The sequence below is a fragment of the Condylura cristata genome, unplaced genomic scaffold (assembly GCF_000260355.1).
Source record: "Condylura cristata isolate star-nosed mole 26May11 unplaced genomic scaffold, ConCri1.0 scaffold00008, whole genome shotgun sequence".
Lineage (NCBI taxonomy): Eukaryota > Metazoa > Chordata > Mammalia > Eulipotyphla > Talpidae > Condylura > Condylura cristata.
This window is the reverse complement of record NW_004567109.1, coordinates 29,010,734-29,036,645: the sequence shown is the minus strand read 5'-3', so window position 1 is coordinate 29,036,645 and position 25,912 is coordinate 29,010,734. Positions and strand designations below refer to the sequence as shown.

Sequence of the window (25,912 nt, the reverse complement as noted above, 5' to 3'; positions counted from 1 at the left end):
ACGAAGTACACTGCTGAGGGGAGCAACGGGCGGGTCAGGAGAGGTCTGCCTCGCCATGTGGATCACCTCCGGGGCAGGTGGGTATAGAACTCATGCGGAAGTGGCTTTCAGTTCTTAGTGCTGCGCTTTAACCCACTGGGCCACCAGGGAGGGCCTTATAATGCTGTACTTTAACCTGTTGTGCCATCAGGGACAGCCCACAAAGTTAGGTTTCTGTGAACCTTTCGTCACATTTTTGTCAACTGATCAATTCATAATATTGCTTTCTGCATGTGCTTCTAGCAAAAGACACCCCATTTAGTAGACATTATTGGTTCATCAACATTGAACTCATTACTCACAGCACAATAACTGTATCTGAACAAAGCTTATAGAACATGTGTTTTCTCCACAAGCCACATCTCAGCCTTGCACGTAAGACCACTGCATAGTCCTTCTGCACTATGCTCGGGGGTCATTTTTAACTATATCACCAACAAAAAGGGGGGGGAAATCATGGATTAAATTTGCCACGGAAAGGACACTTGTTTATAGTAGGGGAGCCGAAACAAGAATGCAGAGCACAGCCTTGTTCCCTCTCAGCTGAGAGCATATGTCACCCAGCAACCTGGATTTTTGCTGCTCTGTACATGTCCACATCCACATGCAACACTTGGTTGTTGAAAACACTGGTTGTTGATTTTGAGGTGCAAATAAATTTTAGCAAGTAGGCAAATTCGCAAAAATGGAACCTGCAAATAATGAGAACCGCCTGCACATGCATTTATAGTAATACATCTATACATTCCTTGTTTTCCAATGCTATGTATGATTTATTTTATGTTATTCATATCTGATGTCAATTTGTATCTGAAGTAGGAAAATTTGTTATTTTTTTCTTTCTTAAAAATTGTTTTATTCCCCCAGAATTGTTATTCATCTTCCTATTTTAGCCTATTTCTCAATTCTCTACGCTAGGATTTCTCAACATAGCATTATTGACATGTGAGTCAGGTGATTCTTTACTGTAGCATTCTGTCTTCTGTGTTGTAGGAGGTTGAACAGCATCCCTGGCCTCTGTCAGGTACTGATCCATTCTATCTGCTAATTTCTGTGCCAATATCAAACTGACAAATTCTTACATCTTTTTAAAATGTTCTATTATCTGGTAGGACAAGCCCTTCCTCTACTTTCTTTTCCAAAATTGTTTTGATCACTCTTGTACCTGTACTCTTTTAGACTAATTTTAGAATTAGACAAATCCATGAACCATTTGTTGGAATTTTTTATAGATTCATTTGGGAAGAGTTGATTTGTCTATGGTCCTGTGTCTTGCTATCTGCACATACACTGCACGTCATATAGCACCATGCTGTTCTATGACTTTCATTGACTTTTAGGATTGATTTAAATCTAAGTAACCAGGCCAGGTCCTGTGCTCAACTTTTTTCAGCTTTTTCTGCCCCTGACTCCCAGGGGAGCCAGATGAATGCTTGCCCTGTCAAAAGACACCCCTCCTGCTTTCTACCCAGTCACAGCAAGATTATTCAGTCATCAGGATCTGAGGGTTCTTGTGCTGTTGTTTGTTGCACAAGTTATTGTTAAGTTAGAAAACTAATCTTTCACCAATGCTTATCATTCAGCCTGTCTTTCCTTACCACCTACCCTGAATTTCATTCCTACCATTTATTAGCTGTGACCCTTCTGGCTACTTACCGAAAGTTTCTCAGCCTTGATTTTCTCATTTGTTAAATGAAGATAATTCAAAATTCCTCTTTTGAATATTCTTTTCCAAATTATACTGAAAGATTTTCTTGCCAGTAGGCAATTGAACCTTTTACAATATCTTGCAGGAGGTGCTAAAAATGTGTGCAATAAAGACTTGTGGAACAGCAACATTTTTTGTGAGGGGGGGAGCCCCAGGATGCTTTAGATGGCCTATCCTAATGAAGGGGTGGATAGTCTAAAACATCAGCTTATCAAAAAATATCTGTATTTGCTTTCCAAATCAATTGAATTGGTGAGAAGGCTGCACATTTTTCTTATTAATTCTCTTTTGTTGGAGTGATATTAATACCAGTTTGCATTCCCCAATGCTAAAATTAAAAGTTTCTTAGAAAATGCACAATGTAGAGTAAACTTTGTTTGACAGATTGAATGCTGATTGCATCAAATTGTTTTGAGAAACACTGAGCACATGAAGAATTGGGGATGGAAATGTTCAGATCGTGAACCTCCTGAGAGACGTGCTGCTGCTTTTGAATATTCCAGGAACACTCAAGAGGCAAAAGTTCCAGACATCACTTCTAAATATCTCCCCTCACTGAAGGTGCTAGACTGCTGAACACAAGTGGATGATGTGGCCTCTTACCTGCAGTCTGTAAGCTTAAGCCTGGGTCCAACTTTGTGTGTGGCTTTGAGCTGATGAACAGGTAACAAAGCACACAGGCAGTGACAATGAAGGCCAGGAGGACCACCGCTGCTATGGACAAGCCCACAAGAGCGCCAATACTGGGAAAGGAAGACAAAAATGGAGATGAGTGTCAGGAAGGGGGTAGGGGGATAGCATATTATAGAAGTGTTGTATATTACAGGAATCAGCTGGCTTTCACTTTTTTCTGCCTCTTCGTGCTTTCAACAGGCTTTCTGTGCCCAAACCTGGGAAAGGCTATCGACTCTATGCCAAGCTCTTGCCACACACATAGTCTAGCGTTGATAATTAGTATATTCATTGTAAACCCCAACACAATACACCAACATGGTTTCATGTCTTTAGAGGGGAAGTAATTTCTGGGTTAAAGTGCAGCGCAGCACTAAGAAGCTGGCTGCAGCCCCTTCAAGGCTTCAGAGTTTGAAATTGATCTCCTGCTTGGGAGGTAACCCACCTGGCACAGCAGACCTCTCCTGACCTGCCCGCTGATCCCTTCAGCAGTGTACTTCATCAATCTGTCTGTTCTGCTCCTCATTCTGTCTCTGGTGAATTCTCTCACCATCCCTGAACCTCTGGCCTGTACCTCAGTTTTGGTAGGTCCTCTCACCTTTGTCCTGTACCCTAGTTCTTGCATAAATAAATAAATAAATCTTTTAAAAAATAAAAAGCCGTTTCATGGTGATATATTTCATTTAGATGTTTGGACCTTTTAAAAAAATTATTTATTTATGCATGCAGAACTGGGATATAGGCCAAAGGCCCTGTCAAGGGTGATGAGAGGATTCATCAGAAACAGAGTGGGGAGCAGAACAGGCAGATCTACTGAAATACACTGCTGCGGAGAACAGTGAGCCAGACAGGAGAGGTCTGCTGCACCATGTGGTTCAGCTCCCTGGGGGGGATTGAAATCATGCAACATGATATTTTCATAATGCTGTGCCTTAACCCACTGTGCCACCGGAAGTCTGAACTTTCTTTCTTCAGTTTGCTGTCATCTACATGCTCTGATTAGTACTTGTGGTGAACACTAGGACCCAGTTTGTTCCAGGGGTCTAGGGTATTCTTTCTCTCAATTGACATCCGGAATGAAGAAAACCAGCTGCATGACACACAGCGCTGTGCCAGCACCTCCAATTCCATAAATACAAAGAGGGAATTGAGATTGGTGCCTCTTGACCTGAGGATCTGTCAGAGCATGGTTATGGGAGAGGTCTTGGGCCAGGAAATAGCGGAGAACAAATCTGCAAAGCCCAGTATAAGTCTTTTCCTGCCCTACTTTCTTCAACCTGCTCCCACCCAGGTGAGAATTATTTCAAAGACCCCTCTCCACACTGCTGACCTTAGGTTAAAACCAACTGTTATTCCAGTCTCAAGGTAATTTCTGAGCCAACCTCATGCTAGTGTAGAAACCAAATCTGGAATACTTCCTGGCCACTAGTCCCTCAACCTCAACCTCCCTGCCTCTGTCCCAATTCAAGATTTGGTCACTTTGTCTCCAGACAGCAATCTTTTGGTTCACTTGAGGGGTGGGGGCCACTGTTTTTCCTGTTCCACCTAGTGACTCTCTATCATCTGTCTGCATTGCAAGTTTATCTGTCCTTGAGGCTCATCTCAAATGTTTTCTTTTCAATAGCACTTTTCTTGGTCTTCTTTCTCCCCTCTTATTTCTCGCATGTCAGGTTAACTTGGCCAGGATACTTTACCCAGGGCCTTCCACAATTCCTACTTGGTGAGGTCCCCGATGTCCATAGGGAAAAAGCAAAGGACCTTGAGACCTTACCTACCCGAATTAGGACCTGGCTCTGTAACTAACACATTGTGAGAGATTGATGGATTTATTTATCCTTTGAGACTTGACATACTTGTCTGAAAAGTGAGAATGATCAAAACATAGTCCCTCATGGGTGTTAGTGAAGATGAATGATTTATGTAATATTCTTGTCACATAAGTAGGTGCTTAACCTTCCTTGTGTGTTTTTAAGTCAGATCCAAACATGTAAAATTGATTTTGTCTTCCCCTTTCAAAGACCTTGGTAGGTAGGTAGTAGATATTACCGAGTATCAACTACGTGTCAGGCACTGTGGGATATTCTCCCACTAGTACGGAATAGGTTGTGGGCCCTCCCTACCCACCAATCCTTCATTTTTTTCTGTCCAACCATTGCCTGACCCCTAATCCCTGCCCCAAACTCCTGCCCTTGCCATTTCTTCAAAACTTTGCTGCCAGATAGTCAATTTTCCTGCTAGTTTTTGGCTCATTTCCACTAAACAGAAATACCTTAGGGCTTTAGATAGTCTGTCCCAAATGACTAAATAATTTATTGGATACCCTTGTGATGAAATAGTAGAGAACTGTTAAAAACATGTCTTCAAATAATATTTAAGATCAAGGATAAATTCTGCTAAGAGAGCAAAGAGAGCAAACAATTAAATAGAAAACATAAACTTCAACTTAAATAGACAAACATAAATATACATATGTAAGGTTCAGTGGAAATGCACCAAAATGCTAACAGGCTCTCTCTGGGTATAAGTTAGATTGAGTCTCATAGGGTCTTATAATTGTGGAGTACCTCGCCCAGAGTTTCAACTGCCAGCAACTATATCTCTTAGCCTAGACCTAGAGTAATCTCTGCCTGTATGTTGAGCAGGTCAGAAGTACAGGAAGAGTAATGCCTCCCTTTTTGGACCAGTGTACACCCAATGACTGACATCACTTGGTATATAAATACCATTTCCTGCCATCAGGTGGATGACTCTAAGGAGTCTATACTGGCTGGCAGAGTTCAGTGGGCTTAAGCTCTGGTTACTCTCAGTACCCTCAGTGGTGACTTGCTGGGTCATACCCATGGTTAGCTCCTTCCATTCTTTATTTCACTTTCCCATCCTCTACCAATATTTTCTAGGATACCTTTCCATAGAAACTATTTGACCTCAAATCCCTGTCTCTGAGTCTTGGAAAACCAAACATGATTTCTTTCCCATGTTTCCCCTGTCTTTCTATATTTCCACCTTGAAGATGTGATGCTGTTTAATTCCTGAAAGAACTTGAATGAAACATGAGTTTTCTCTTTTGAGATACTGTTTATAGGGATACCTGTGTTCAGTTTGGAACCCCACCCTATACAAGGGACATCTGTGGGCACCTGTATGGAAAAGGGACCTCTAAAAGTAAGGTCCTTTGTGATGCTAGGGGTAGATATCCCAATTCAGAGGTCAGTCAGGGAGTAGGCATCATCTCTACTGGTCTGTCTGGGGACAGAAGAACTAGTTCCAAAGGACAGAGCAGGAGTCAAGAACTGAGACTTCAAGATGGGAGAAGTTTAAATGATCAGAGCTGTCCCATGATGGATATACTATTCCAAGTGGTAAATTCCCTATCACTATGCAAGTTTGCCCAGAATTTCTGTATGAGGACATCTTTCTTTCTTTCTTTCTTTTCTTTTCAAGATTTATTTATGCATATAGAACTGGGGTACAGGCCAGAGGTGCAGGGGCGGTGAGAGGATTCACCAGAGACAGAGTGGGGAGCAGAACAGGCAGATTGATAAAGTACACTGCTGAGGGCACAGTGGGCGAGACAAGAGAGAGATCTGCTGTGCCATGTGGGTCACCGCTGGAGCCAGGAATTGAACTCGCCCTGAAACAGCTGTAGCTCGCTTTCAAAGCTTTAAGCCACTAAGCCATCAGGGAGGGCTGAGGACATCTTTCAATTAAATTAGAGATTCCTGCTCAGGGTGGGAAATTGGACCGAAGAACTGCTACTCTGCTTGGATTTCATACATATATGACTCTGAAACATAGATAACCCACTGTGACTCTTAAGAAGAATTAGAGAAGCAGAGTCAAGCTTCTAAGTTTGAATCCTGGTTCTATCACATACAAGCTGAAAAATACTTCACCCCTTGATTTTCATTTTCTTTAATTGTAAAGGTCCCTAGCTCACAGAAACCTTACCTCAAAGATGAAAATAGTGTGCACATAGAGTCTCACCACTAACTCTCCCCTCTAGCAAGGTGGCTGCTTCTTGGTTTCTCTTATAGGACCAGCTGCTTCTCTCCAAAGTCTTTACTTTCTGCAGTATACTTTTAAGGACAGCAATTCTCCACAAGCACTATTCAAGTAAATGGTGTTTATCTGAAGATTTTTGTTTTTAAGTGTTGACTTTAATGAAAAGGACTAAATGAAATCTACAGCAAAACAAGGATTCTTTTCTGCAGTGGGAGGCTCTGTCAGGAGTGTGCCAGAAGAGCCGTTTTAGTGTTTGCCGTACACTGATCACCAAGACATCCTAAGGGCCCTCAGTTCCCCTCCTCCACTTTGTAGTTGTTTTTGATGCTATGCCCATGTAAATGCAAGCCCAGGGAGAGTTAGCCCTGCAGACCAGAGCCTTTCAACTCCTCTTAGGACCACAGAGTGGGAGCACACTGACATAAGTCCTCACTTAACAACATCATAAATTCTTGGAAACTGCAACTTTAAGTAAAATGACCTATAATGAAAATAGATCCTCAAATAACAACACTGGGGATTTTTTTTTCTTTCTTATGTACTAATCAACACAAAACAAAATGACCTTACTCAGGATCTGCTGTACAATGTGACTCCAGACATCACCCCATTTGACCTGCTACTTCATTGTCTGAGGCACACCACTCTGGGAGATTGTTCAAGGCAACATGAGGGACTACAAGCTGGATCAGGGAAGGGAGTGGCATTAGAAAGATGGGATCTGGCTGGGTACTGAGGTTACTCATCTCTGTGTCCCCAAGGGCTGGCACGGTGCCCAGAAAAGAGCCAGGGTAAGGATTTTTCAAATGATCTGAAAAGAATACGTTACAAAATCAGGTTAGATTTAGACAGTTGTGCAGTGGGACAAGCCTGGCCTTGGGTCCAGGCTTGCATTTATATCCCAGTTCTGCCACTTCTCAGTTCTTCTACTTCCTCTGGGATACTCCCAGAAAGTAATACAACCTCTTTCAAATGATATGGTCTGTGAAATAAAGAGGCGATGTTTCAAATGTGTGAATACAGCTAGCCTGGATTGTCCTAGGTAATGTTTTTAAATCTCAGTCTGCTATCACATTGCTAGAAGCTCTTGGGTAATTCACTTTCAAATTCTGAGTTTCACTTTTTTCCATCCCTGAACCAGGGAAAGGAAACTCCTTTTTATTCTGCACCTACTATATGCACTAGTCACTTTGCTGCATTATTTCACATGATTAATCTTCATAACCTTTATGAAACAGGTAGTACTACTGCCATTTTAAAGATCAAAAAAAAGAGAGATTCAGTAATAATTTGCCCAAAATTGCATAGCTAATAACTTATATAACTGAGTTTTGGCATGGGCTCTAACTAGCCTCATAATTTCACACTGTCTCTAGACTTCAAAGAGAGGTCAAAATTATTCTATATACAATATTATATATTGATTTCAGCACCTAGCTTAGTGCTAGGTATGCAGATATTCTTTAACAAATACTCTATTATTGTACTTGAAGTGCATGTCATATCATATCCTTGGTGGTAGGAAATAATTGATATCTGTCAGTGTCTAGCATAGCACCTGGCAATAAGCAAAAACTAGGATGAATGAATGTATGGCTGTGTAGAGAAAAATCCATCTGATTTCCCCAGGTTACAGACAGTAGCTGTAAGTATAGAATCTGAAAATCTAGTCATCTGAAAAGCCTTTAGAATTATACATTGAGCAATCTAGAAAAAGAAATTATTGGTAATTGTCAGTGGCATATGCCAAATTGATTTTGCCTCTTTATTTCATTCAGTTCTAATCAGCAATTAAGACATCTATCATCTTCACATATTATATATGAAAAGACAGGGCCCTGCCTTGTGGCACAATGAGATAAAGTACAGTGTTAAGAAGCTATCCACACCCACTGCAGCACAAGTTTGATCACCAGCCAGGGAGGTGACCCACGTGGTGCAGCAGACCTCTCCTGTCATGCCTGCTATTCCCCTCAGTTTGCATGTTCCACTCTCCACTCTGTCTCTGGTGAATCGTCTCACTCCCTGCACCTCTGTCCTGAACCCCAGTTCTTATATGCATAAATAAATAAATAAATAAATAAATAAATAAATAAAAGACAGCCTAAGAGACATTTAGTAGCAGACTCTCCTTTCTTTCCAAGAGATCAGGCAGATCTTTAGGGACAAGAAAGTCACTGTCCCTTTTTGCCTTTTTCCCAGAAATAGGCAGTAATAAGGTATTATTTTCTAGGTGAGGCTTTTGGAGACTCCAAGAGATTGAAACGCAGTTCCCTTACAACCCCACACTTAGGTTCAGAAATGTCAGCACTGACTTAACTACCAGCTTCCTTGACAGGTGGGAAACTGAGGTCCCAAGGGCAGAGATTCACCCAAAATTACACTTCTATAAATATTAGCCTGAGCTGACTTCTGCTGTGGCATTATGCCATGGTCTCATGATGGAAAGGAGGCAGCTCTGATCCCCAGGTCTTTTGCCTTAGTTCAAGAGTGGAGCATATCTCCCATATTTGTCATGGATTCTAGCACATGCTGAGTGAGTGTTCATTAAAGAGTGGCTGAAAGAATGACTAAAGATGAGGAGAGGAAGAAAGAGCTGAGGCTGTGCAGAGGCTAGGGTTGAGCTGTTGTGCAGTGTCAGATGAAGGCTGAGGTTTGGTTATATGTCAAACCTATTAAGTGATGGTTGGGGTCTAGATGGGAGACTGAAGCAGAGAAGAGGCTGTGAGGGGACTTTAAGTTGGTGATCTGGTGACAGCAAAGGTTGGTTTGGGGCCTGAGTCAGTAAGGGCTGGATGGGGCTGGGTGCTTTGGCTTGGATGAGGACTGAGGGCTCAGCACGTAGCTGGGCTGAGTGTGGAGCAGGGAGCTAAGGCCAGAGGAGGGTTCTAGGTCGGGTCAGGGCCAGGGCCAGTACCTGAGCCACCACATGTAGCTGTGCTCATATGGGAAGAAGCTGTGCGGGTCGTCGCAGCAGTACTTGTGGTCGCGGAAGCCACAGCAGAAGACAGCGGCTGCCTCTCCCCCCGGCCGCGGGCAGCTGAAGCCACCCACCACCTCCTGCTCGGTGCTCACGTAGCTGGTGCAGGCGCCGCTCATCGCGCCCCGCGCAGGGCCGGCCGCCACCTCGGGCCACCAGACGGCAGGCGAAGAGGAGGCTCGGCGGCTGGGCTATGTGGGACTAACGGAGGCAGAAAGACAGACAGAGATGGACAGATATACGCGGAGAGACAGAGGGAGACGCAGACAGACGGGCACCGCAAGAGGCGCGGGGATGCAGCGGTTACCGGACCAAGAGACCCCGAGGACCGAAAGAGGCAACCAGGTACGCGGACTGGGCTGGGCTGGCTGGAAGGGATGTGGAAGAGGAGGGAGAGGAGGCGAGGACGGAGGAGTGTCGGAGCGGTGGCGGATGCAGAGCGGCAGGGAGGGGCGAGAGCGGACTTTAAGTCGCTGGGCGGTGGGGGGTTGGGGGGCACTTACGGAGCCGAGAAGAGGGAGCAGTCCCGGGGAGAAGCCTGGACCTGCGTCTCTGCTGGTGCTTCCCCCACCGTCCTCTGCCTTTGTAGTTTAAGCACAGGGGCGCTGGGTGCTCAGACTGGCGACACGAGGAGCCGGGGCGGGAGAGCGGGAATCGGGAATCGAAGTCACGGGCGTGGACTTCACACCTGCATTGAGCACTGACCTGGTACTGGGCGTTGGCTGGATGCTGGGCATCTGAGAGCTGTTCCAAGCTAGTGCTGGGGACAGAGGAGTGACCAGTCTAAAGATTACTATGGGCATAATTAACGCATTACACCTGCACACTAACCCAGAGAACCAGTTTCCCAAACCCATTTTATACATGAGAACTAAAGGTGGCTGGGTTAGTAAACCCAGATGGATCTTGTTCCCAAGTCCTTATTCTTTCTGGGACTTTAACAGTACCTCTTCGTCAGGAGAATTTTAAATGTGCGCATCCTCTGACTTCCTTGTCTGTCTTCCCTTCCCGGAGCAGCTAAGTCATGCAGTGAGGTGTTCCATTCACACCCCTATTCACACCCCCTGCCACACTGGCCTGCGACAGGGGTCTAGTACATGTCAGAGAGGGTAACCCCATCTAGCAGGAAGCAAAGTCAGCACACTTCTTTCTCAGAAATTATTTCTAACTCACAGGACATTGTTCTCAGTAGGATTAGAGGGCCAACCCCGGTTGAAGGAGTTGTATGAAGCCCTTGCAGATTGTGGGGCTTCTGTGAATATGTCTGGGAAATTGAGCCCGTTTGACTAAGTCACACTGAGCCAGGAATAGGGACTCCTGAGCTTTAATTGTTGAGCATTGCCATTTAGCCAATCACAGAGTGTTGGGGTCTGAAAAGACCCCATGAGTCATATAACCAGTTATTGAGTCACAGCATGAAAAAAAATGAATAGAGAAAGTGCACTGCGGATACATAAAATGTCACAGTTATGCATGTGTGTATGTGTGTGTGTGTGTGTGTGTGTGTAGGTATGAATGGAGTATGGATTAATGCAAAATGAGTAACTTACTATGAATCAAGTCAAAAGGTTTGAAAACCATTGACTTTCTCCACTGTACAAACAGGCAGAGTCTAGCTCAAGAGTACAAAATCTTTAGCTGCATTTACTTTTTACAACAGTGGGTAAAATGGGGAGCCCTGGCATTTCCAATTCTTCCATCCCTTGATTTGGGTATGTGGGACTAGACCACAGGCATCAAGAGATCTGGACTCAAGCTCCAATGCAGACTCTTCTCCACATTCCATCCCTTCCTGCTTTAAATTAATTTCATTTTTTAGACCAATTGCTCAGATGCTAATGTGTGTCATGCCCTTGACTTGGGCACTTGAGCCCCTGAGAAGGATCAAGTCTGAGTCTTCCCATGAGAAACACATGGACTGATGGGGTATCAGCTAGATCTCAGGACAGGGCAGTGGAAGGAGAAATACAAGGGCTGTGGCTATAGAGTGTGCACTGCTGAAGGAGCAGGGGACAGTCTTGAGAAGGTGGTGTCCTTAAGGATCACTATATGCTTAAATATGAAAACGAAGGAAATTACTATTATCCTCCTCCCACCGAAAAACCTCTCCCCTGAGTTGTGGATCTCTGCCAACAGGGAGGAGTGTCTGGTGTGTTCTAATGGTCCACTTTGGCCTCTTTATTAGACAGACTAAAGGGGAGTGATGTAATCCTGTGAGGAGGAGAACATTCTCCTGGACACATGGGGTTCAGTTGGGATGTAAAAAGCACTCTTCTCTGGCTTTTAGCAGAATTGGGAAGCTGCCAAGAGTTTCCAAAAACCCTTTCTCAGCTCAGCACCCCTTGAGGTGAGCCAAGAAAGGGTGGGACCATCAGGCCTCTGAGAGAAATAACCCCAATGGTCACACAGCAGTCAGTAGTCAGGCAGGACTGGTATCAAGGCAAGGATCCTGTCTGGAAGTCTGATGAAGACTACAGACCCCTATTCAGGAGATTTTTGACTAAAAAAAGTAAATTATTTCAGATTATAAAAGCTGTCAATTATATTGAATCAATATCAATATTTATTTTTCTTTTTTTAACATCTACAGTAGTAAGGTCTAGAGGCTGGATTGTTAATTATAATTTTGAGATGGTGCATCCATGTAATCAGTATTTTAAGATAACACTACTGTAATGCAATATAAAATTTTCTGATTTTTATTGATGAGAAAGTCACAGGTACTGCTACTACTACTGTGACTTACTGTGTAACTGTATGATAGAAAGAAAAGCAAAATTTTGATTAGAAGTTAGTAATAATAAGGATGCAACTTTTTTGCATCCAAATTCATGTATTCCCCTTGAATGCTAATCTAGGCTCTCTAGACCCTGTGCTAGAATCCTCTAGCTCTTCTGGTTTAGCTCCTACTTAAATGCTGGTTCTTTTATCACGAGCATCATGTCCCTTCCTTTGGACATTTATTGTAGACCTAATATGAGCCAAGCATTTTTTCATCTTGAATGTCATATAGTTCTTGAAAACTTCCTTTGGGGGAGGCGTTATTCTTCCCATTTTGCAGAAAAGGTAACTGAGACTCAAGGAGCACAAGGGACCTACCCAAAGACACACAGCCAGTAACTGGGTAGAGTCATCTCTTTCTCACTTCTCCTCAACTAAGGTCTGGGGAATGGAGTCTGCAATAAAAGGAGAGAAGAGGACAGGAGGGAAGGAGAGAAGAAGACAGAGGAGAGAAGTGGAGGAAAGGAGAAGGAGAGAAGAGGCCAGGAGGGAGGAGAGGTAGAGGACTGATATTTGTAGAAAATACACTGTAAACCTGTAAACTGGAAATTATGCATGTGCTTGGTGCTTTTCATTATCTCATTTAGTCCTCACAAAAACTCCATTCAGTATTGCTTTCTTTAAAAAATTAATCATTACATATATAGTCATTCTAAATCCACATATTCTTAGACAAGACCCCCAAAGACGCTTGCCATAGAAAGTTATGCTTCTAGTTAGCTAGTTATGTTTTTTTTTTAAAGATTTATTTATTTATGCATACAGAACTGGGGTACAGGCCAGAGGTGCAGGGGTGGTGAGAGAATTCACCAGAGACAGAGTGGGGAGCAGAACAGGCAGATCAACAAAGTACACTGCTGAGGGGAGCACTGGGTGAGACAGGAGAGGTCTGCCAGCCATGTGGACACCTTCAGGCTGGGGGATTCAACTCGCACTGAAGCAAAGTGGCTAGCTTGCAGTACTGTGTACTAACAGGCTGCGCCACCAGGGAGGGCCTTAGTGTTTTTTGTTTTTTAATGGTGCAGAAGTTTATGGTATAGTTTCATGTGAAATGAAACCATTTTATTCAATGTTATTAAAAGGTTTGCCTTATTAGAGAGTAAATTTTTTTTTTAAAAAGCCAAATTAGAAAATACAGATAAAACAAAATAAAAATTACAGAGCCCTCCCTGGTAGTGCAAGGGGCTGAATCACCTCTCTATGAGGCTATCAGACTGTAGCACAGGTTAGATCTTAGCTTGGGAGCTGACTCACATGGCATTCAGACCTCTCCTCTCACCTCCTACTCCCCCCAGCAGTGTATTTCTGTGGATCTGGCTGTTCTGCTCCTCACTCTGTCTCTGGTGAATCCTCTCACCCCCTGCATCCCTGACCTGTACCCCAGTTCTTGTATGCATAAATAAATCAATCCTAAATAAAAATTGCACATACCTCAGCACACAGAAATATTTATTAATACTTTGGCAAAAAATCTTCCATATAAACACAAAAACAACTTTATGCCCACTTTGCCCATAGGAAAACTGGAGCCAGAGAGGTTAAGAAACTTGCCTAAGGACATACAAATAATAGATTCCAGTCTCCTAGTCATCTGTAGTGTCACGTTAGGCCACTCTCTGCAGTAGGCCAGTAGTTACGATAAATCTTTATTTCCAAGAGTTGAAAGGACTCTAGAGACCATCTATTTCAACTCCCTGATGCATGGTATTTAACCCTAGATTCAGGTTGTCAGATAAAACACAGAATGGCTAGTTAAATTTGAATTTCAGGTAAACAACTCATAATTGATATAACTATGTCCCAAGAAGTCCTCACTAACACCAGTAATCAGTGCAGCCCCAGGGTTCCCCCTGGAGAAGCATGGGCAGGACCCAAATGTGTCTACACCATTTTGAACATGCCCCAGGCATTTGTCATGTTCAAAGAATACAATAGCAAAGTCAAGGGAAAGAAGAGAATTTCCGTCTGCGCAATAGCAGAAAGGAGTGAAGGAAAATACAGTGAACAGTTTGTTGTTGCAGTTGCAACACCAAAGTAAGAAATGGAAGAATTTGAAGCACAGGACTTTGAATGACAGGTTAAGTAATCAAGCCTTTATTGCCAAGGATAAGGATTAGGATCATACTGATGCAGAAGATGGTATGCTCAAATTTGCTTTTTTAAACATTCAGCTTGCAGTGTGAAAGATGAATTGGGGGAGGGAGTTGGAGCCAATAAGATGAATTAGGAGGATAAAAATCTTAAATTAGGCCCTCCCTGGTGGCGCAAGTGGTTTATAGCGCTATAAAGCTATAGAAGCCACTGCAGCACTGTTTGATTCCCAGGCAGGAAGCTGACCCACATGGTACAGCAGACCTCTGCTGACCCTCCTGCTGCTCCCTTTAGCAGTGCACTTCATCAATCTACCTGTTCTGCTCCCCACTCTGTCTCTGGTGAATCCTCTCAGCACCCCTGCACCTCTGGTCTGTACCCCAGCTCTGTCTGCATAAATAAATCTTTAAAAAAAAAAAAAGAAATGAACTTCTACATTATTGGAGATAGAAACAAACTTCTACATTATTGTGTTTACTTAAGTTCCTGTTATTGCTGCCAAATTTTTATCTTAACACAAAGTGGTAAAAGTCACAGGTGAGAGCTAAGATATAGGAGCTAAAAATATATGAAGATAAAAGTATACAGTTTTTCTTATGTCCAAGGCAGTGTTTCTTAAAATGTGGTCTTTTGATCACCTGCAAGGCATGCACCCTGGGTGGGACCCAGAACCTGTGCCAACAGCTCCATGATTTATAGGAAGCCAAGACTCAAGAGATCCCTTCCAGCAATTCCTAGTTTGCCTCTGCGAATGCTAGGAAGTTTCAGGTCTACTTGCCTTTCACAGGTGTCTCCATTGTTACCCATCCTCTGGCCAATGTCAGAGTGCCTCTTCTCCCTATTAGTTCAGTGACTGCTTCTGCCTCAGGGATTATTGCTGGTTGAGACTGAAGACAGGCTCTGTCTTACCTCATCATCATTGATAAGGCTAAATTAAACTTTAAAATTAACCTGAGTGGCACCCCTACAAGCTCCCCAACTACTGTGTCACAGCTGTCCCCACCAGCACCATCATCACCTTAATCAGCTGCAGAGAGTATGTATCCAGCACTGGACCTATGTACCCAGCACTAGATCGCCCAGTGCTTGTATGAAACCACAAGGCAAAGGAAACTTAAATATAAAAGATTCCACCTGCTAGCTTTTGCAGACAGACACTGACTTCTGCAAGTGTGCCTTATTTCTGCCCTTTCCTTCCTTGGAAAGTACTTTTCAGTAAAGTACTTGACTTCTAATCTTTTAGGCTCTGTGGATTCTTTCACAATCTGTGCCAAGCTAACTAGACCTTTCCCTGCCCACCGTCCATTATCTTTTCTTAGCTGGATTCTACAAGATCTTGAATGATTCCAGCCCTGCTTACCCCCTCTCACCCCTCTCCTCATCATTGGGTTCCAGGCAGCACTGGCTCCATTCTATTAAACATCATTCTTTATTAGGGTGTTTGCCTGAGCCACCCCATCTGCTCGGGACCTCCCTACTTCTTTCCCCTGACTAACTCTTGGTAAAATTTCAACTTTTCAGCTTAAGTGTCATTCCTCAGGAGAAACTCTATACTCTAGAATGGATCCAGCACCATTTTTACATTTTTACAAATGCTTGTGACTCTTTGTACTTATTCCTGGTGCTTTTTTTCATTGTAATTATACAATCATTGATGCAATCATATGTTCAATGTTTGTCTTTCCCACTTTTTTTCTGAGTTCCATGACAACTGGGAACATGTGTGTTTTGTTCACAGAGGCAGAATCTGATACATAAGCAGTGCTCCAGAAATATTTGTAAGTGAATATAGGTTCGTAATTTTCCAGGAAGTCCCCCATTGTCACACTCCCTTTATTTGACCCTTTAGCTGAGTTCACAGAAGTGAATAAATAATTAAGATTGCCCTCCCTTTGCCTCAGGACCTCAGATCAGTTGATGCTGAGAAAGAATCATCTGGGAGTAAAAGAGCTTAGTAAAGGACAAAAGCTTATTGTTTCCCCTGTATGAAATGATCCAACTCCCAAACTCCTAACTAATGGTATCTATCTAGCTAAAACACTCTAAACTAATAGCAGATGGTTAAGGGATCAGCATTAAGATTTAAGCAGACAACTGAAGTAATGGTTAATAATTAAGCCTTGGCAAATAACTATACTATTAAGTGCCCAAATATAGGGTTTTTACAGATTTATTTATTTATGCATACAGAACTGCACCCAGAGGTGCAGGGGCAGTGAGAGGGCTCACCAGAGACAGAGTAGGGGAGCAGAACAGGCAGATCTACTGAAGTACACTGCTGAGGGGAGCAGTGGGCAAGACTGAAGTCTGCTGTGCCATGTGGGTCACCTCCTTGGCTGGGGATCGAACTCATGCTGAAGTGGCTCTGGCTAGCTTCATAGTGCTGCACTTTAACCCACTGCACCACGAGGGAGGGCCCCAAAATATAATCTAATAATGTATTTGTAAGTTAAGTGTTAAAAGACAAAGTTTTAGTAGAATTTCAAATACTAAGCTACTCAAATGTTAGCTGATAACTGAGGAATTAATTTTAAACTAAGTTGCTAGCAGGTACTTTTAATCAACAACTAAAGTGACAGTTGATAAGGAGTTTTCAACTCTTGTACGTTAAAGGGGGCTTGTGAACAGCAGAAAATTATTTAATAAAGTCTAGGAAAAATAATTTTTGAGAAAGAAAAAGTGTGCTGACTTTGCTTCCTGCTGGATTGGGCCACCCTCTAGGGCAAGTCCTAGTCCCCTTGTGGTGTTACAGAACAAAATCTGTTACAGGACAGTAAATCTGTTATAGGGCGGGGGGAGGGGCACCTCTAAAGCCCAAAACCTGCCTGCTTTAAGTGGGTTCTGCCATCCGCCGCAACAAGACAAAACATATAAAACTTTAATGAAAAGGGACTTTAATACAGTGAATATATAATACGGAACACAAAGAATATAACTTCTAAATCAAACACCTGAAGTGACCCATCCCCTCGTGGGCAAAAGTCCACCCAAAAGGGATTGGCCCAAAGCAAGGTCTGAAAGCCCGCCACTAGACTAAAGCACCTTCTGGGCGGGACCCATGGAAAAGGGTCAGAAATGGCCAAACAAATCTGGGAGGAAAAGAGCAAAATCAAAATCAATATAAACACTGCCAGAGTCACCTCCCTACGGGTATCTCATCCACATCTGCCTTAACCAGTCCAGGGTCAGGAAACAAGCCCGGTTTCTTCATCACATGCTTGCTGCTCCATGTGGCTTCCTCAGGTCTCCTTCTGGCTCTCCATACTGCTTCCTTCTCCTCTTCTCTCTTTCTTCTCTTTGGATTCCTTCTCTTTTCTCCTTTTCCTCTGCATCCACCTTCCTTCTCTTCTTTCTTTTTCCTCTACTCAGCTCCACCCTCCTTCTGGGTGGGGCAGGGAACCTGGAACTTTCCCTTTTCCTAGGGACCACCCTGTTACAAAAGGAGTAGGCAGAGGAGGGAGAGATATCAATAAACACTGAGAAGAAAGGAGAACTCTGAGATGGGGGGGAGGTGGACCAAGAGAAGACAGTAGCATGAAATCTAAGGGAAGAAAATGTGTCATGTGTCAGGGAGATCAGAGTAGTCAGCAATAGCAATGCCACATGAGGCTGAGAGGTCACGCAGGATAAGGTCAGAGAGATGTCCTTGATGAATGTGATTCTGAGATACCTTATCACAGAATCTTCTGTGATAACTGTTCATTTTAAAAACTGAATTAATTTTTCACTTGGATTTGTCTCAAAATGTATTATCAGACCACACTGATGGACATGAAGATGGTGCCGAAATTTGCACTACTGTGAATAGTGTACATACATATTAGGCCCTTTGTCTTAGGCCCTCCCTGGTGGCGCTGCACTCTGAAGCTAAGCCAAGCCATGGCCGCTTTAGTGCGAGTTCAATCCCCGCCCCAGGGGATACCCACATGGCGCAGCACAGCTCTCCTGTCTTCACCACTGCTCCCCTCAGCAGTGTACTTTGTCAGTCGCCGGCCTGTTCTGCTCCCCACTCTGTCTCTGGTGAATCCTCTCTCCACCCCTGCACCTTTGGCTGGTACCCCATTTCTGTATGCATAATAAATAAAATCTTTGAAAAAAAAATTTTGTTCTTATTTACTTGTCATGCCCTTATTTTTTTTTTCTGTGCCCTCCCAGGTGATGAGTGGGTTGAAGCGCAGCACTGTGAAGCTGTCCTTGGCCACTACAGCATGAGTGCAATCCCCGGCCAGTGAGGTGACCCACATGGCCTGGCAAACCTCTTCTGACCCTCCCGCTGCTCCCTTCAGCTGTGTATTTCAGTCAATCTGCCTGTTCTGCTCCCCACTGTCTCTGGTAGGTCTTCTCACCTCCTGTACCTCTAACCTGTACCCCAGTTCTTGTATGCATAAATAAATAAATCTTTAAAAAATATTGTTTTCCATAGAACTGGGGTGTAGCACAGGGTGTGGGGGTTGGGGGTGAGAGTACTCACCAGAGACAGAGTGAGGAGCACTACAGGCAGATCTACTGAAATACACCACTAAAGGGAGCAGTGGGTGACACAGGAGAAGTCTGCTGTGCCATGTGGGCCAGCTCTCTGGCTGGGGATGAAACTCAGACCACATTGGTGATAGCACTGAGACTTAACCCCTATGCCACCAGAGAGGCCCCACGTATATACATTATTGTATAGTTTAGGAATCTTCTAGAAGGAGAAATGATGGGTCAAAGTGTATGCACATTTTGGTTTAAAAGGTACTGCTAGGAGTATAAAGGACCAGGGGAGAAAATAACAATAACAATAATAAACAATGTACCAGAGACATTTTACAGGGTGGAGTGGGGAATGGGATCAAAAATGGGGGAGGGGGGAAGTGCACAGGACTATGGCGATGGCACACGGGTGATTTGGTGATGGGAAGCCCTCAGGGATTACAACTGAGATGGAAAAAGGCACAAAATGATGTAAAAATAAACATTGTATTATTAAAATAATAACAATAAAAAAATAATAAAAGGTACTGCTCAAAATTTGGGCCGGTTTATTGTCTCACTAACAGTTTTTGCAAATGTCCAATCTCCCCCATCCTTATCTACAACATGTAGTGTCATTTAAAAAATCTTTCCAACTTGAATGAGGCATCTTTTCATGTCTGTATCATCCATCAATTACCTATTCATGTGTCTTTTACCTGTTTATTATTGCAGTGTACTTTTGGTCACTCAATTCTTATTGAGTGATAATGATAAACTTGATAAAAATAGGCTTGGACATTTTCTACCAAATTGCTAAACAAACTGTTCAGCTCCAGAAAGTAATAGAAAATAAGGCAGATAGTTTTTCATGTTCATTTTTTATCATCCTATATTATTTCACAATGAATTTGTATTACTTTTATAAGTAAAAAAGTAATACAGAGAATAAAACAGTAAAAGTTTGTTTTGGGTTCCTGTCTAGGAATTCACATTGGGTGCAAACTTTCATTGACCACAAGTTTGTTTGCTTGTTTCCTTTATGTGCAAAAACCCCACATGTATTAAATACTTCTTAGTTAACTGGCACTGCCCTAAGCACTTTCAGAGATTTTTTTTTTAAACCTAACTCTCGCAATAACCCTGTGAGGTAAGAATTAGCCTCATTTTACAAAGTTCTTAACAGGCAGACTATTGCTTAATATATTTCTGTTTGCCACATGTCTATGGGCTAGAGGTTCTTACTGGTCAAGAACACTCAGGAGTTCCTGTAGGATGCACCAAGATTGAAATAATACTAGAATTTTCCCACCACAGGAATGATGGGGTAGGTGAGCAAGGAGAGTCAACTGTCTCTCCTTATAAAGCACCATTGAGTTTGCTTGGTCACACATGCAAGGTGGGGAGGAATGAGGGCCATGGAAGAGGGAAAAAGTGGTTACAAGTCTTCTCGCTTCTTCAGGATGAGCTTCCTCACAAGTGCTGTGATCTGGGGCTTGATCTCCTCCACGGACACAGTTGGGTCCCAAGCCCCTACTACTTTTCCATCTGGGGCCACCAGGTACTTCCAGAAGTTCCAGGTAGGTTCCTTTCCAGAAGTCTCTGGAGAAAAGGAAAAAAAGGAGAGCAAAGTGTGTGTTCTCTTGTCTGGAATTCCACTACTGGTGTCTATCCTTCCTTTGAAGCAGTAGTTCTATTAGAATTGCTTAAAAATCCTTATGCCTAGTCTACACCACATACCATTTAAATCAGTACCTCTAAGTGTAAGACTTAGGAATAGTATTCTTTAAAAGCTCTCCAGATGATTCCAGTGTGACCCCCAAGTGTGAGAACTACTACTTCAGGATTCTGTGAATTGCTAGAAGTGCAGTATTAATGACCTCAAACCAATGAGTGGTCTGTCTACACCCTATTCTGTAATTAATCTCAATGGTTTTGAAATGTTAGTTCATGAACTGCTTTGTATCTGAATTGTGGTGTGTGTGTGGAGTGGGGGGGGTGGTTCGGTGGGGGTGTTGCTTAAAATAAACAGATTCTTGGGCTCTGCTTGAGTAGGTCTCAGTTAATGCATTTTCAAAAGCTCCCCATGTGCTTTTAAAGAGCAACCAGGTTTAATGTATAACTATAGAAACTGAGAAGGAACTAATAAAAACAGGAAAAAAAAAAAGCAACATTAGGGTTGACCCAGAGAGCACAATTCAAATCTGCTGTGTTTCTCCCTTACTGTCCCAGTGAATGGGCTGAGGCATGGGTGTGTGTGTGAGGGCGTGAAGGCCTCAGAAACAATGGAGTGAGAGAGGGAGTTGGCAAACACCGAGCTGCCAAAGGAGGAGAAAGGCCTGAGGGAGGCAGGAAACAGGATCTTAATGACAAGTTCAGTCCTTTAACCTATTTTGTGGGCCTGAGGCTTCTGGGGCTGAAGAAAGGATGGACTCTGAAATGTTAAGACCTGGAGTTTTAGCTCCAAAGGTTTCCCTCCTGTGGCCTTTCCCTCAGTAAGAACAGGAGATGCCTCAACCTTCTCCAGGCTGTGGCATCCCCAGTCTGTGCCTTGGTTTCTCCATCCTAAGTCCAAAAATTCAGCTAATTCTCACTGACTAAAATCTGCAGACCCATTCTCCTCCTATGTCTCCCCTGTGCTTGGCAACAGGATCCCAGAAAAATCTGTAAGAATGACTGAGGGATAAGTGCCAAGGCTTTAGAGTGAGATATTCTTAGGTAAGAATAACCCTCAGCCCAACCTCAAAGATGAGGTGACTATCAACAGACCGCCAACCCACCTGCAGGACTCTGGAAGGATACCCAGGCCAGAGCCAGTCAGTGATTTCTGCTGCTCAGGGAGCCCATTGCCTCAGTCAGCTGAAGGGAGGGAGGGGTGGGATCAGGACTCACGGGTCAGGTACTTGAAGGCAGGGTGGGCACCAGTGCCCGTGACTGCGACCTTGCTAAACATGGGGAAGGAGACACTGTAGGTCCGGCGAGCAAAGCTCTCTATTTCCTTGTTGCTGTCAGGTTCCTGATGGCCAAACTGGTTACAGGGGAAGGCCAGCACGTTGAAGTGGTGGGGCCCCAGGTCCCGTTGCAGTTGTTGCAGGGCTCTGTAGTGCTGGTCGGTGAAGCCACACTCACTAGCCACATTCACCACCAGGGATACCTGGAAGGCAAAAACGAATGAATCATTCACACATACTACACTCAGGAGGACATTCCCAACTCCCAACCATTCATCCAGACTCTTTGCTGCTCTGGCTGAGGGCATAAAGCATACCATTCTTGTTTATGGTTATTGTTGCCAAGGCTAAACCCAGTGCCACATATTAGTAGGGAGCAGTAAATTAAATAAAAACAACACTTTTTTTTATTGTGGTAAATTTTTTTTTTACATCACTCTTCATTTTTATACAGTGTATGCTTTGTCATCTTGGGTATACTCCCCATGAAATTTCCACCACCAATTTACCAGGGCACCATCACTATAGTCCCTGGTGCTCTTCCCATCCCTATTTTGATCCTACTCCCTCCTCTCCACCCTCCCCCCCCACCCCATCACCCAGTGTCTCCGGTTTATAGCTGCCTATAGCTGCCTGTTGATTTTGGTTTTAACTTTTATTATGATTACTTGTTTTTTCCTGATCCCTTATTTGGATCCCCTACATACCTCCTATAAATGAAGCCATCCGATATCTTTCTTTCTTCTGACTTTTCACTGAGCATGACCCCTTCCAGTTCCATCCATGTTTGTGGTAAAATATTCTTATTGAGTCCATTGATATTTGCTGAATGAGGGCTCATTCACCGAGCCCTCATGAATGAATGATCATACTGCCTGAGTGGCAGACCTGGCTTGGCCTAACAGCATCACTCACTTCCCTGGACTGACTACTCTGGCTTTTTCTCTTAACCTGGCTAATCAGGGAATGGACTGCCTGGGTTCAAATTCTAAATCTTAGTGGATAGGTGGCTTTGTTCTATTTCTGTCTTAGCATTGACTACTACTACTAGCAATTACCCTGTTTGATTCTCTTGCTGCTCCATCCCTTATAAGCTCTATTGATGTGAAAACTGGCCTGTTGTACACGCAGGGTCTAACCTAGAACACAGTGGATGCTCAATAATAACTAATGAATTAAAGAATAGCAGAGGTGGTCAAGTGCTGACTAAAGCTGGAGCTTTCTGATGAGTGGCACTGGAGGGAAGAGAGGCTTTGCTGGGACCAGGCCCTATTCTTGGTTCTATGCACTGAGCCCTAGATGAGGCTCCTTCCAGGGTCCATCAACTCAGGGACTGAGCACTCTACAGTTTACCAGGTATTTTCACTGTCATCTCATTTGAAACTCACAAAGCCTTGGGGGGCAATCAGGACAGGATTAATTGCCTCCAGGACTCCTAGCATAATGAGTCCAAGGTTTAGAACACTTCTCACTAAAATTGGCTTTGCTCTCAGGAAGAGAATACTGATATTTTGTTATGGTCCATTCAAATTAGAAACCAACTCTCCACCTTCCCACACCACGGCCCAGGTTCATCCTGAGTGGACCTGGAGCATTCTTTATTACACAATGCAACTTCTAGCCCTCAGAATAACCTCCCTACCCTCCCGGTCTTACCTTCCATCACTCACTGCCTCTTGCTTTGTAAGACTTTAGCACAAAGTATTGACATCCCAGCCCCTCTCCCCTTCCCCCAGTCCTCCACCACCCTTTATGCTGTTAAGTTTCTGAAGCTCCTCAGGGCAGTTCTCTCCGCCTGGAATGCTCTTCCAAGAATTGCTAAAATCAGTCTTATTTGAAAGACTCACCCAGACACACTTTCTCCCTGAAGTCCTCATAGCAAGGAGGTAGCAATAGGATGACTTCTGTCCCTCACTCTGGGCTGGCAGTTTAGGACTTTGCCTACAGAGGATCTCTGCCAGATGTGTCATTCTTTGCCAGGCCGTGCTTTCCAGCAGTGTGACCCGACCCTGTACAAAATCCCTCTTTTTCTGACCTGAGCGTGCCCCTCAGTCTACAATGATAACTCCCTCCTGTCTGCACATTCCTTTCCAAAACGCTTTCATGGGGCTCAATATCAGCAACTCCCCCTGCTCCAGATCCAGAAACCGGATGGGAGAAACAAAGCCTGCAGGATGCCAGATTACTTTTTCCACCGACAGCGACAAAGGCTGGGCCAGGACTTCAGCCTCTGAGTCTCGGAGAGGGAAATCCACGCTGGCTTCGAGAGTTTCCGGTTTCACCGCGCACCCCGGCAGTGCCACGTAGTCGCGGGACAGACTAGGCGCAGGATCTGGGGGTGCCGCTGGGGGGCGGGGGGGGGGGTTCGGAATGCCCGAGATGGGGGCCAGGAAAGGGCTGTCGGCAGGTAGAAACCCCCACCCCCACCCCTACCCCCAGCCACACATCCGTAGCGTCCCGGCAGCAGGGCGCCCCCAGCAGGGCCTACCGGGGCGCCGCTGAGCCCCCCCACCCCCACCCCGAGCGGACACTCACCGAACCACGGTACTTTTCTAACGACACCAACTTGCCCCGGATGTTGACCGCCTTGAAGTCGTAGAAGTCCTGCTCCCTCTGCGCGCAGGCGGCGGCCCATATGAGCATCCACACCGCGGCCACGACTGCTCCCATGACTTGCTTCCGAGGTGGTGGCTTGCAGGGCAAAGACCGGGCGGGGGGGAACCCTTAGTGGGGGGCGGAAGGAGGCGGTCTGGCGCCACGTGGCCGCGGCCAGGAGCTCTTCCAGCCCCTTCCCCTGCATGGCGGTGGGGCACCAGGTTCTGGACCTGTTTCCCTCCTCACACCTCCTCCTTCCTCCTCCCTTAAATACTGCGGGATCTTTAGATTTCCTGAGCCCCAGAGCCAAGGTTTTAGGATTTTGAAGTTAAGACCAGAATCCGTGTCAGTGCAGCTCCCTCTAGTTCCATACAGTGACCTGGTAGAGAAAGGGAGATAAAAAGAAAAAAGCCCGCGGACCTGAAAACCCAATCTTTAATGAGTGCAATGGCTTTAGCTCATCACTTCCTCTATATAGGCCTCAGTTTCTCCATCTTTTCAGTGGGGCAAGCCTCAGTTCCTTAAACATCCAGTTGGTGTAAAATGTGAGTAATTGAAAAATAAATGTGAAACACTTTTCCAGCTAATATTTGCCTGCAGTCCTTAGGTGAATGAATGAATCTTCCTGAAATGGTTGACAGAGAGAAGTTGAAGGGGCAGTTGCAAGTTGGGTTCCTGGGAAGCAGATTCTGAGGTAGAGATTGCAGTGCACTATGTTTGAGGGGTGCCTTGGGATTGGCGTCTGGGGAAGGGACTACAGAGGATGGGAGTGGACAGAAGTCCAGAACTCTATGCAAGTCCAAAGGATAATCTTGGCCAACACCCCAGAGACTTTGGAGCTAGGATGGCCTATCAGAATTGGGTCCGATGAGCTAAAATGGCCAGGCTTGTCTGGCAGTTAGATATCCCTGACTTTGTTGGTCATTGGATTTGGAGCCATCTGGAAAGAGGTATAATAGAAGCTAAAGTGGTCCTGTCCCTGGAAGGATTAACAAGCTGGTGTCTGAAGTCTACACTGATGGGGTATATGGATAGCATCATTTTGCAGTGTCTCCACCACACAGAAAACTCCTTTTAAACGCTAAGCATGGTGCTGGGTGTTGATGTTGTTCTAGTTTTTTTTTTTTTTAATATTTATTAATTTATGCATACAGAACTGGGGTACAGGCCAGTGGCGCAGGGGCAGTGAAAAGATTCACCAGAGACAGAGTGGGGAGAAGAACAGGCTGACTGATAAGTACACTGCTGAGGGGAGCAGCGGGTGAGTCAGAAGAGGTCTTCTGTGCCTTGTGGATCACCTGGGTGGGGGGGGGTTGGGGTTGGGGGGCAGGGGTCAAACTCTTGCTGAAGTGGTTTTAGCTTCTTAGTGCTGTGCTTTAACCCACTGCACCACCAGGGAGGGCCCGATGTTGTTCTAGTTGTAAAGGAGCTCACAAACTAGGGTCAGAGAACCTAGGTAAACTGGGGATTTCGGGTTATACAGTATGGCCTAGCACTCCTATAGTCATTCAACAAGCAGTTCTTGAGCACCTGTTCTATACCAGGTCTGCTCTAGGTATCTCTTATACAATGATGAATAAGTTAGTATGGCCCCTACCCAGGGGGAGACAGGTATTAAATAATTCATAAATGTCTCTAAAA

The 25,912-nt window shown here is 44.4% G+C and overlaps 2 protein-coding genes across 2 annotated transcripts in view; both read right to left on the bottom strand.

Moving 5' to 3' along the window:
- The window catches only part of FAM159A (family with sequence similarity 159, member A), a 19,733-nt gene extending 10,153 nt beyond the window's left edge, over positions 1-9,580 (bottom strand). Inside the window, exons 1-2 of the mRNA XM_004679489.2 lie at positions 9,339-9,580; positions 2,351-2,490 (exon numbers count right to left, since the gene is read on the bottom strand). Coding sequence (XP_004679546.1) covers positions 2,351-2,490; positions 9,339-9,520 — 322 coding nt within the window. The 5' untranslated portion in view covers positions 9,521-9,580. The remainder of the gene's footprint in view (positions 1-2,350; positions 2,491-9,338) is intronic.
- Positions 9,581-20,163: 10,583 nt separating this feature from the next.
- GPX7 (glutathione peroxidase 7) lies at positions 20,164-24,377 on the bottom strand. The gene is made up of 3 exons (XM_004679015.1): positions 24,212-24,377; positions 21,618-21,879; positions 20,164-20,327 (listed from the first exon to the last, which is right to left on the bottom strand). Exons 1-3 carry the CDS (start codon positions 24,344-24,346, stop codon positions 20,164-20,166), a joined length of 561 nt encoding a protein of 186 aa, XP_004679072.1. The 5' UTR covers positions 24,347-24,377.
- Positions 24,378-25,912: the final 1,535 nt, after the last annotated feature.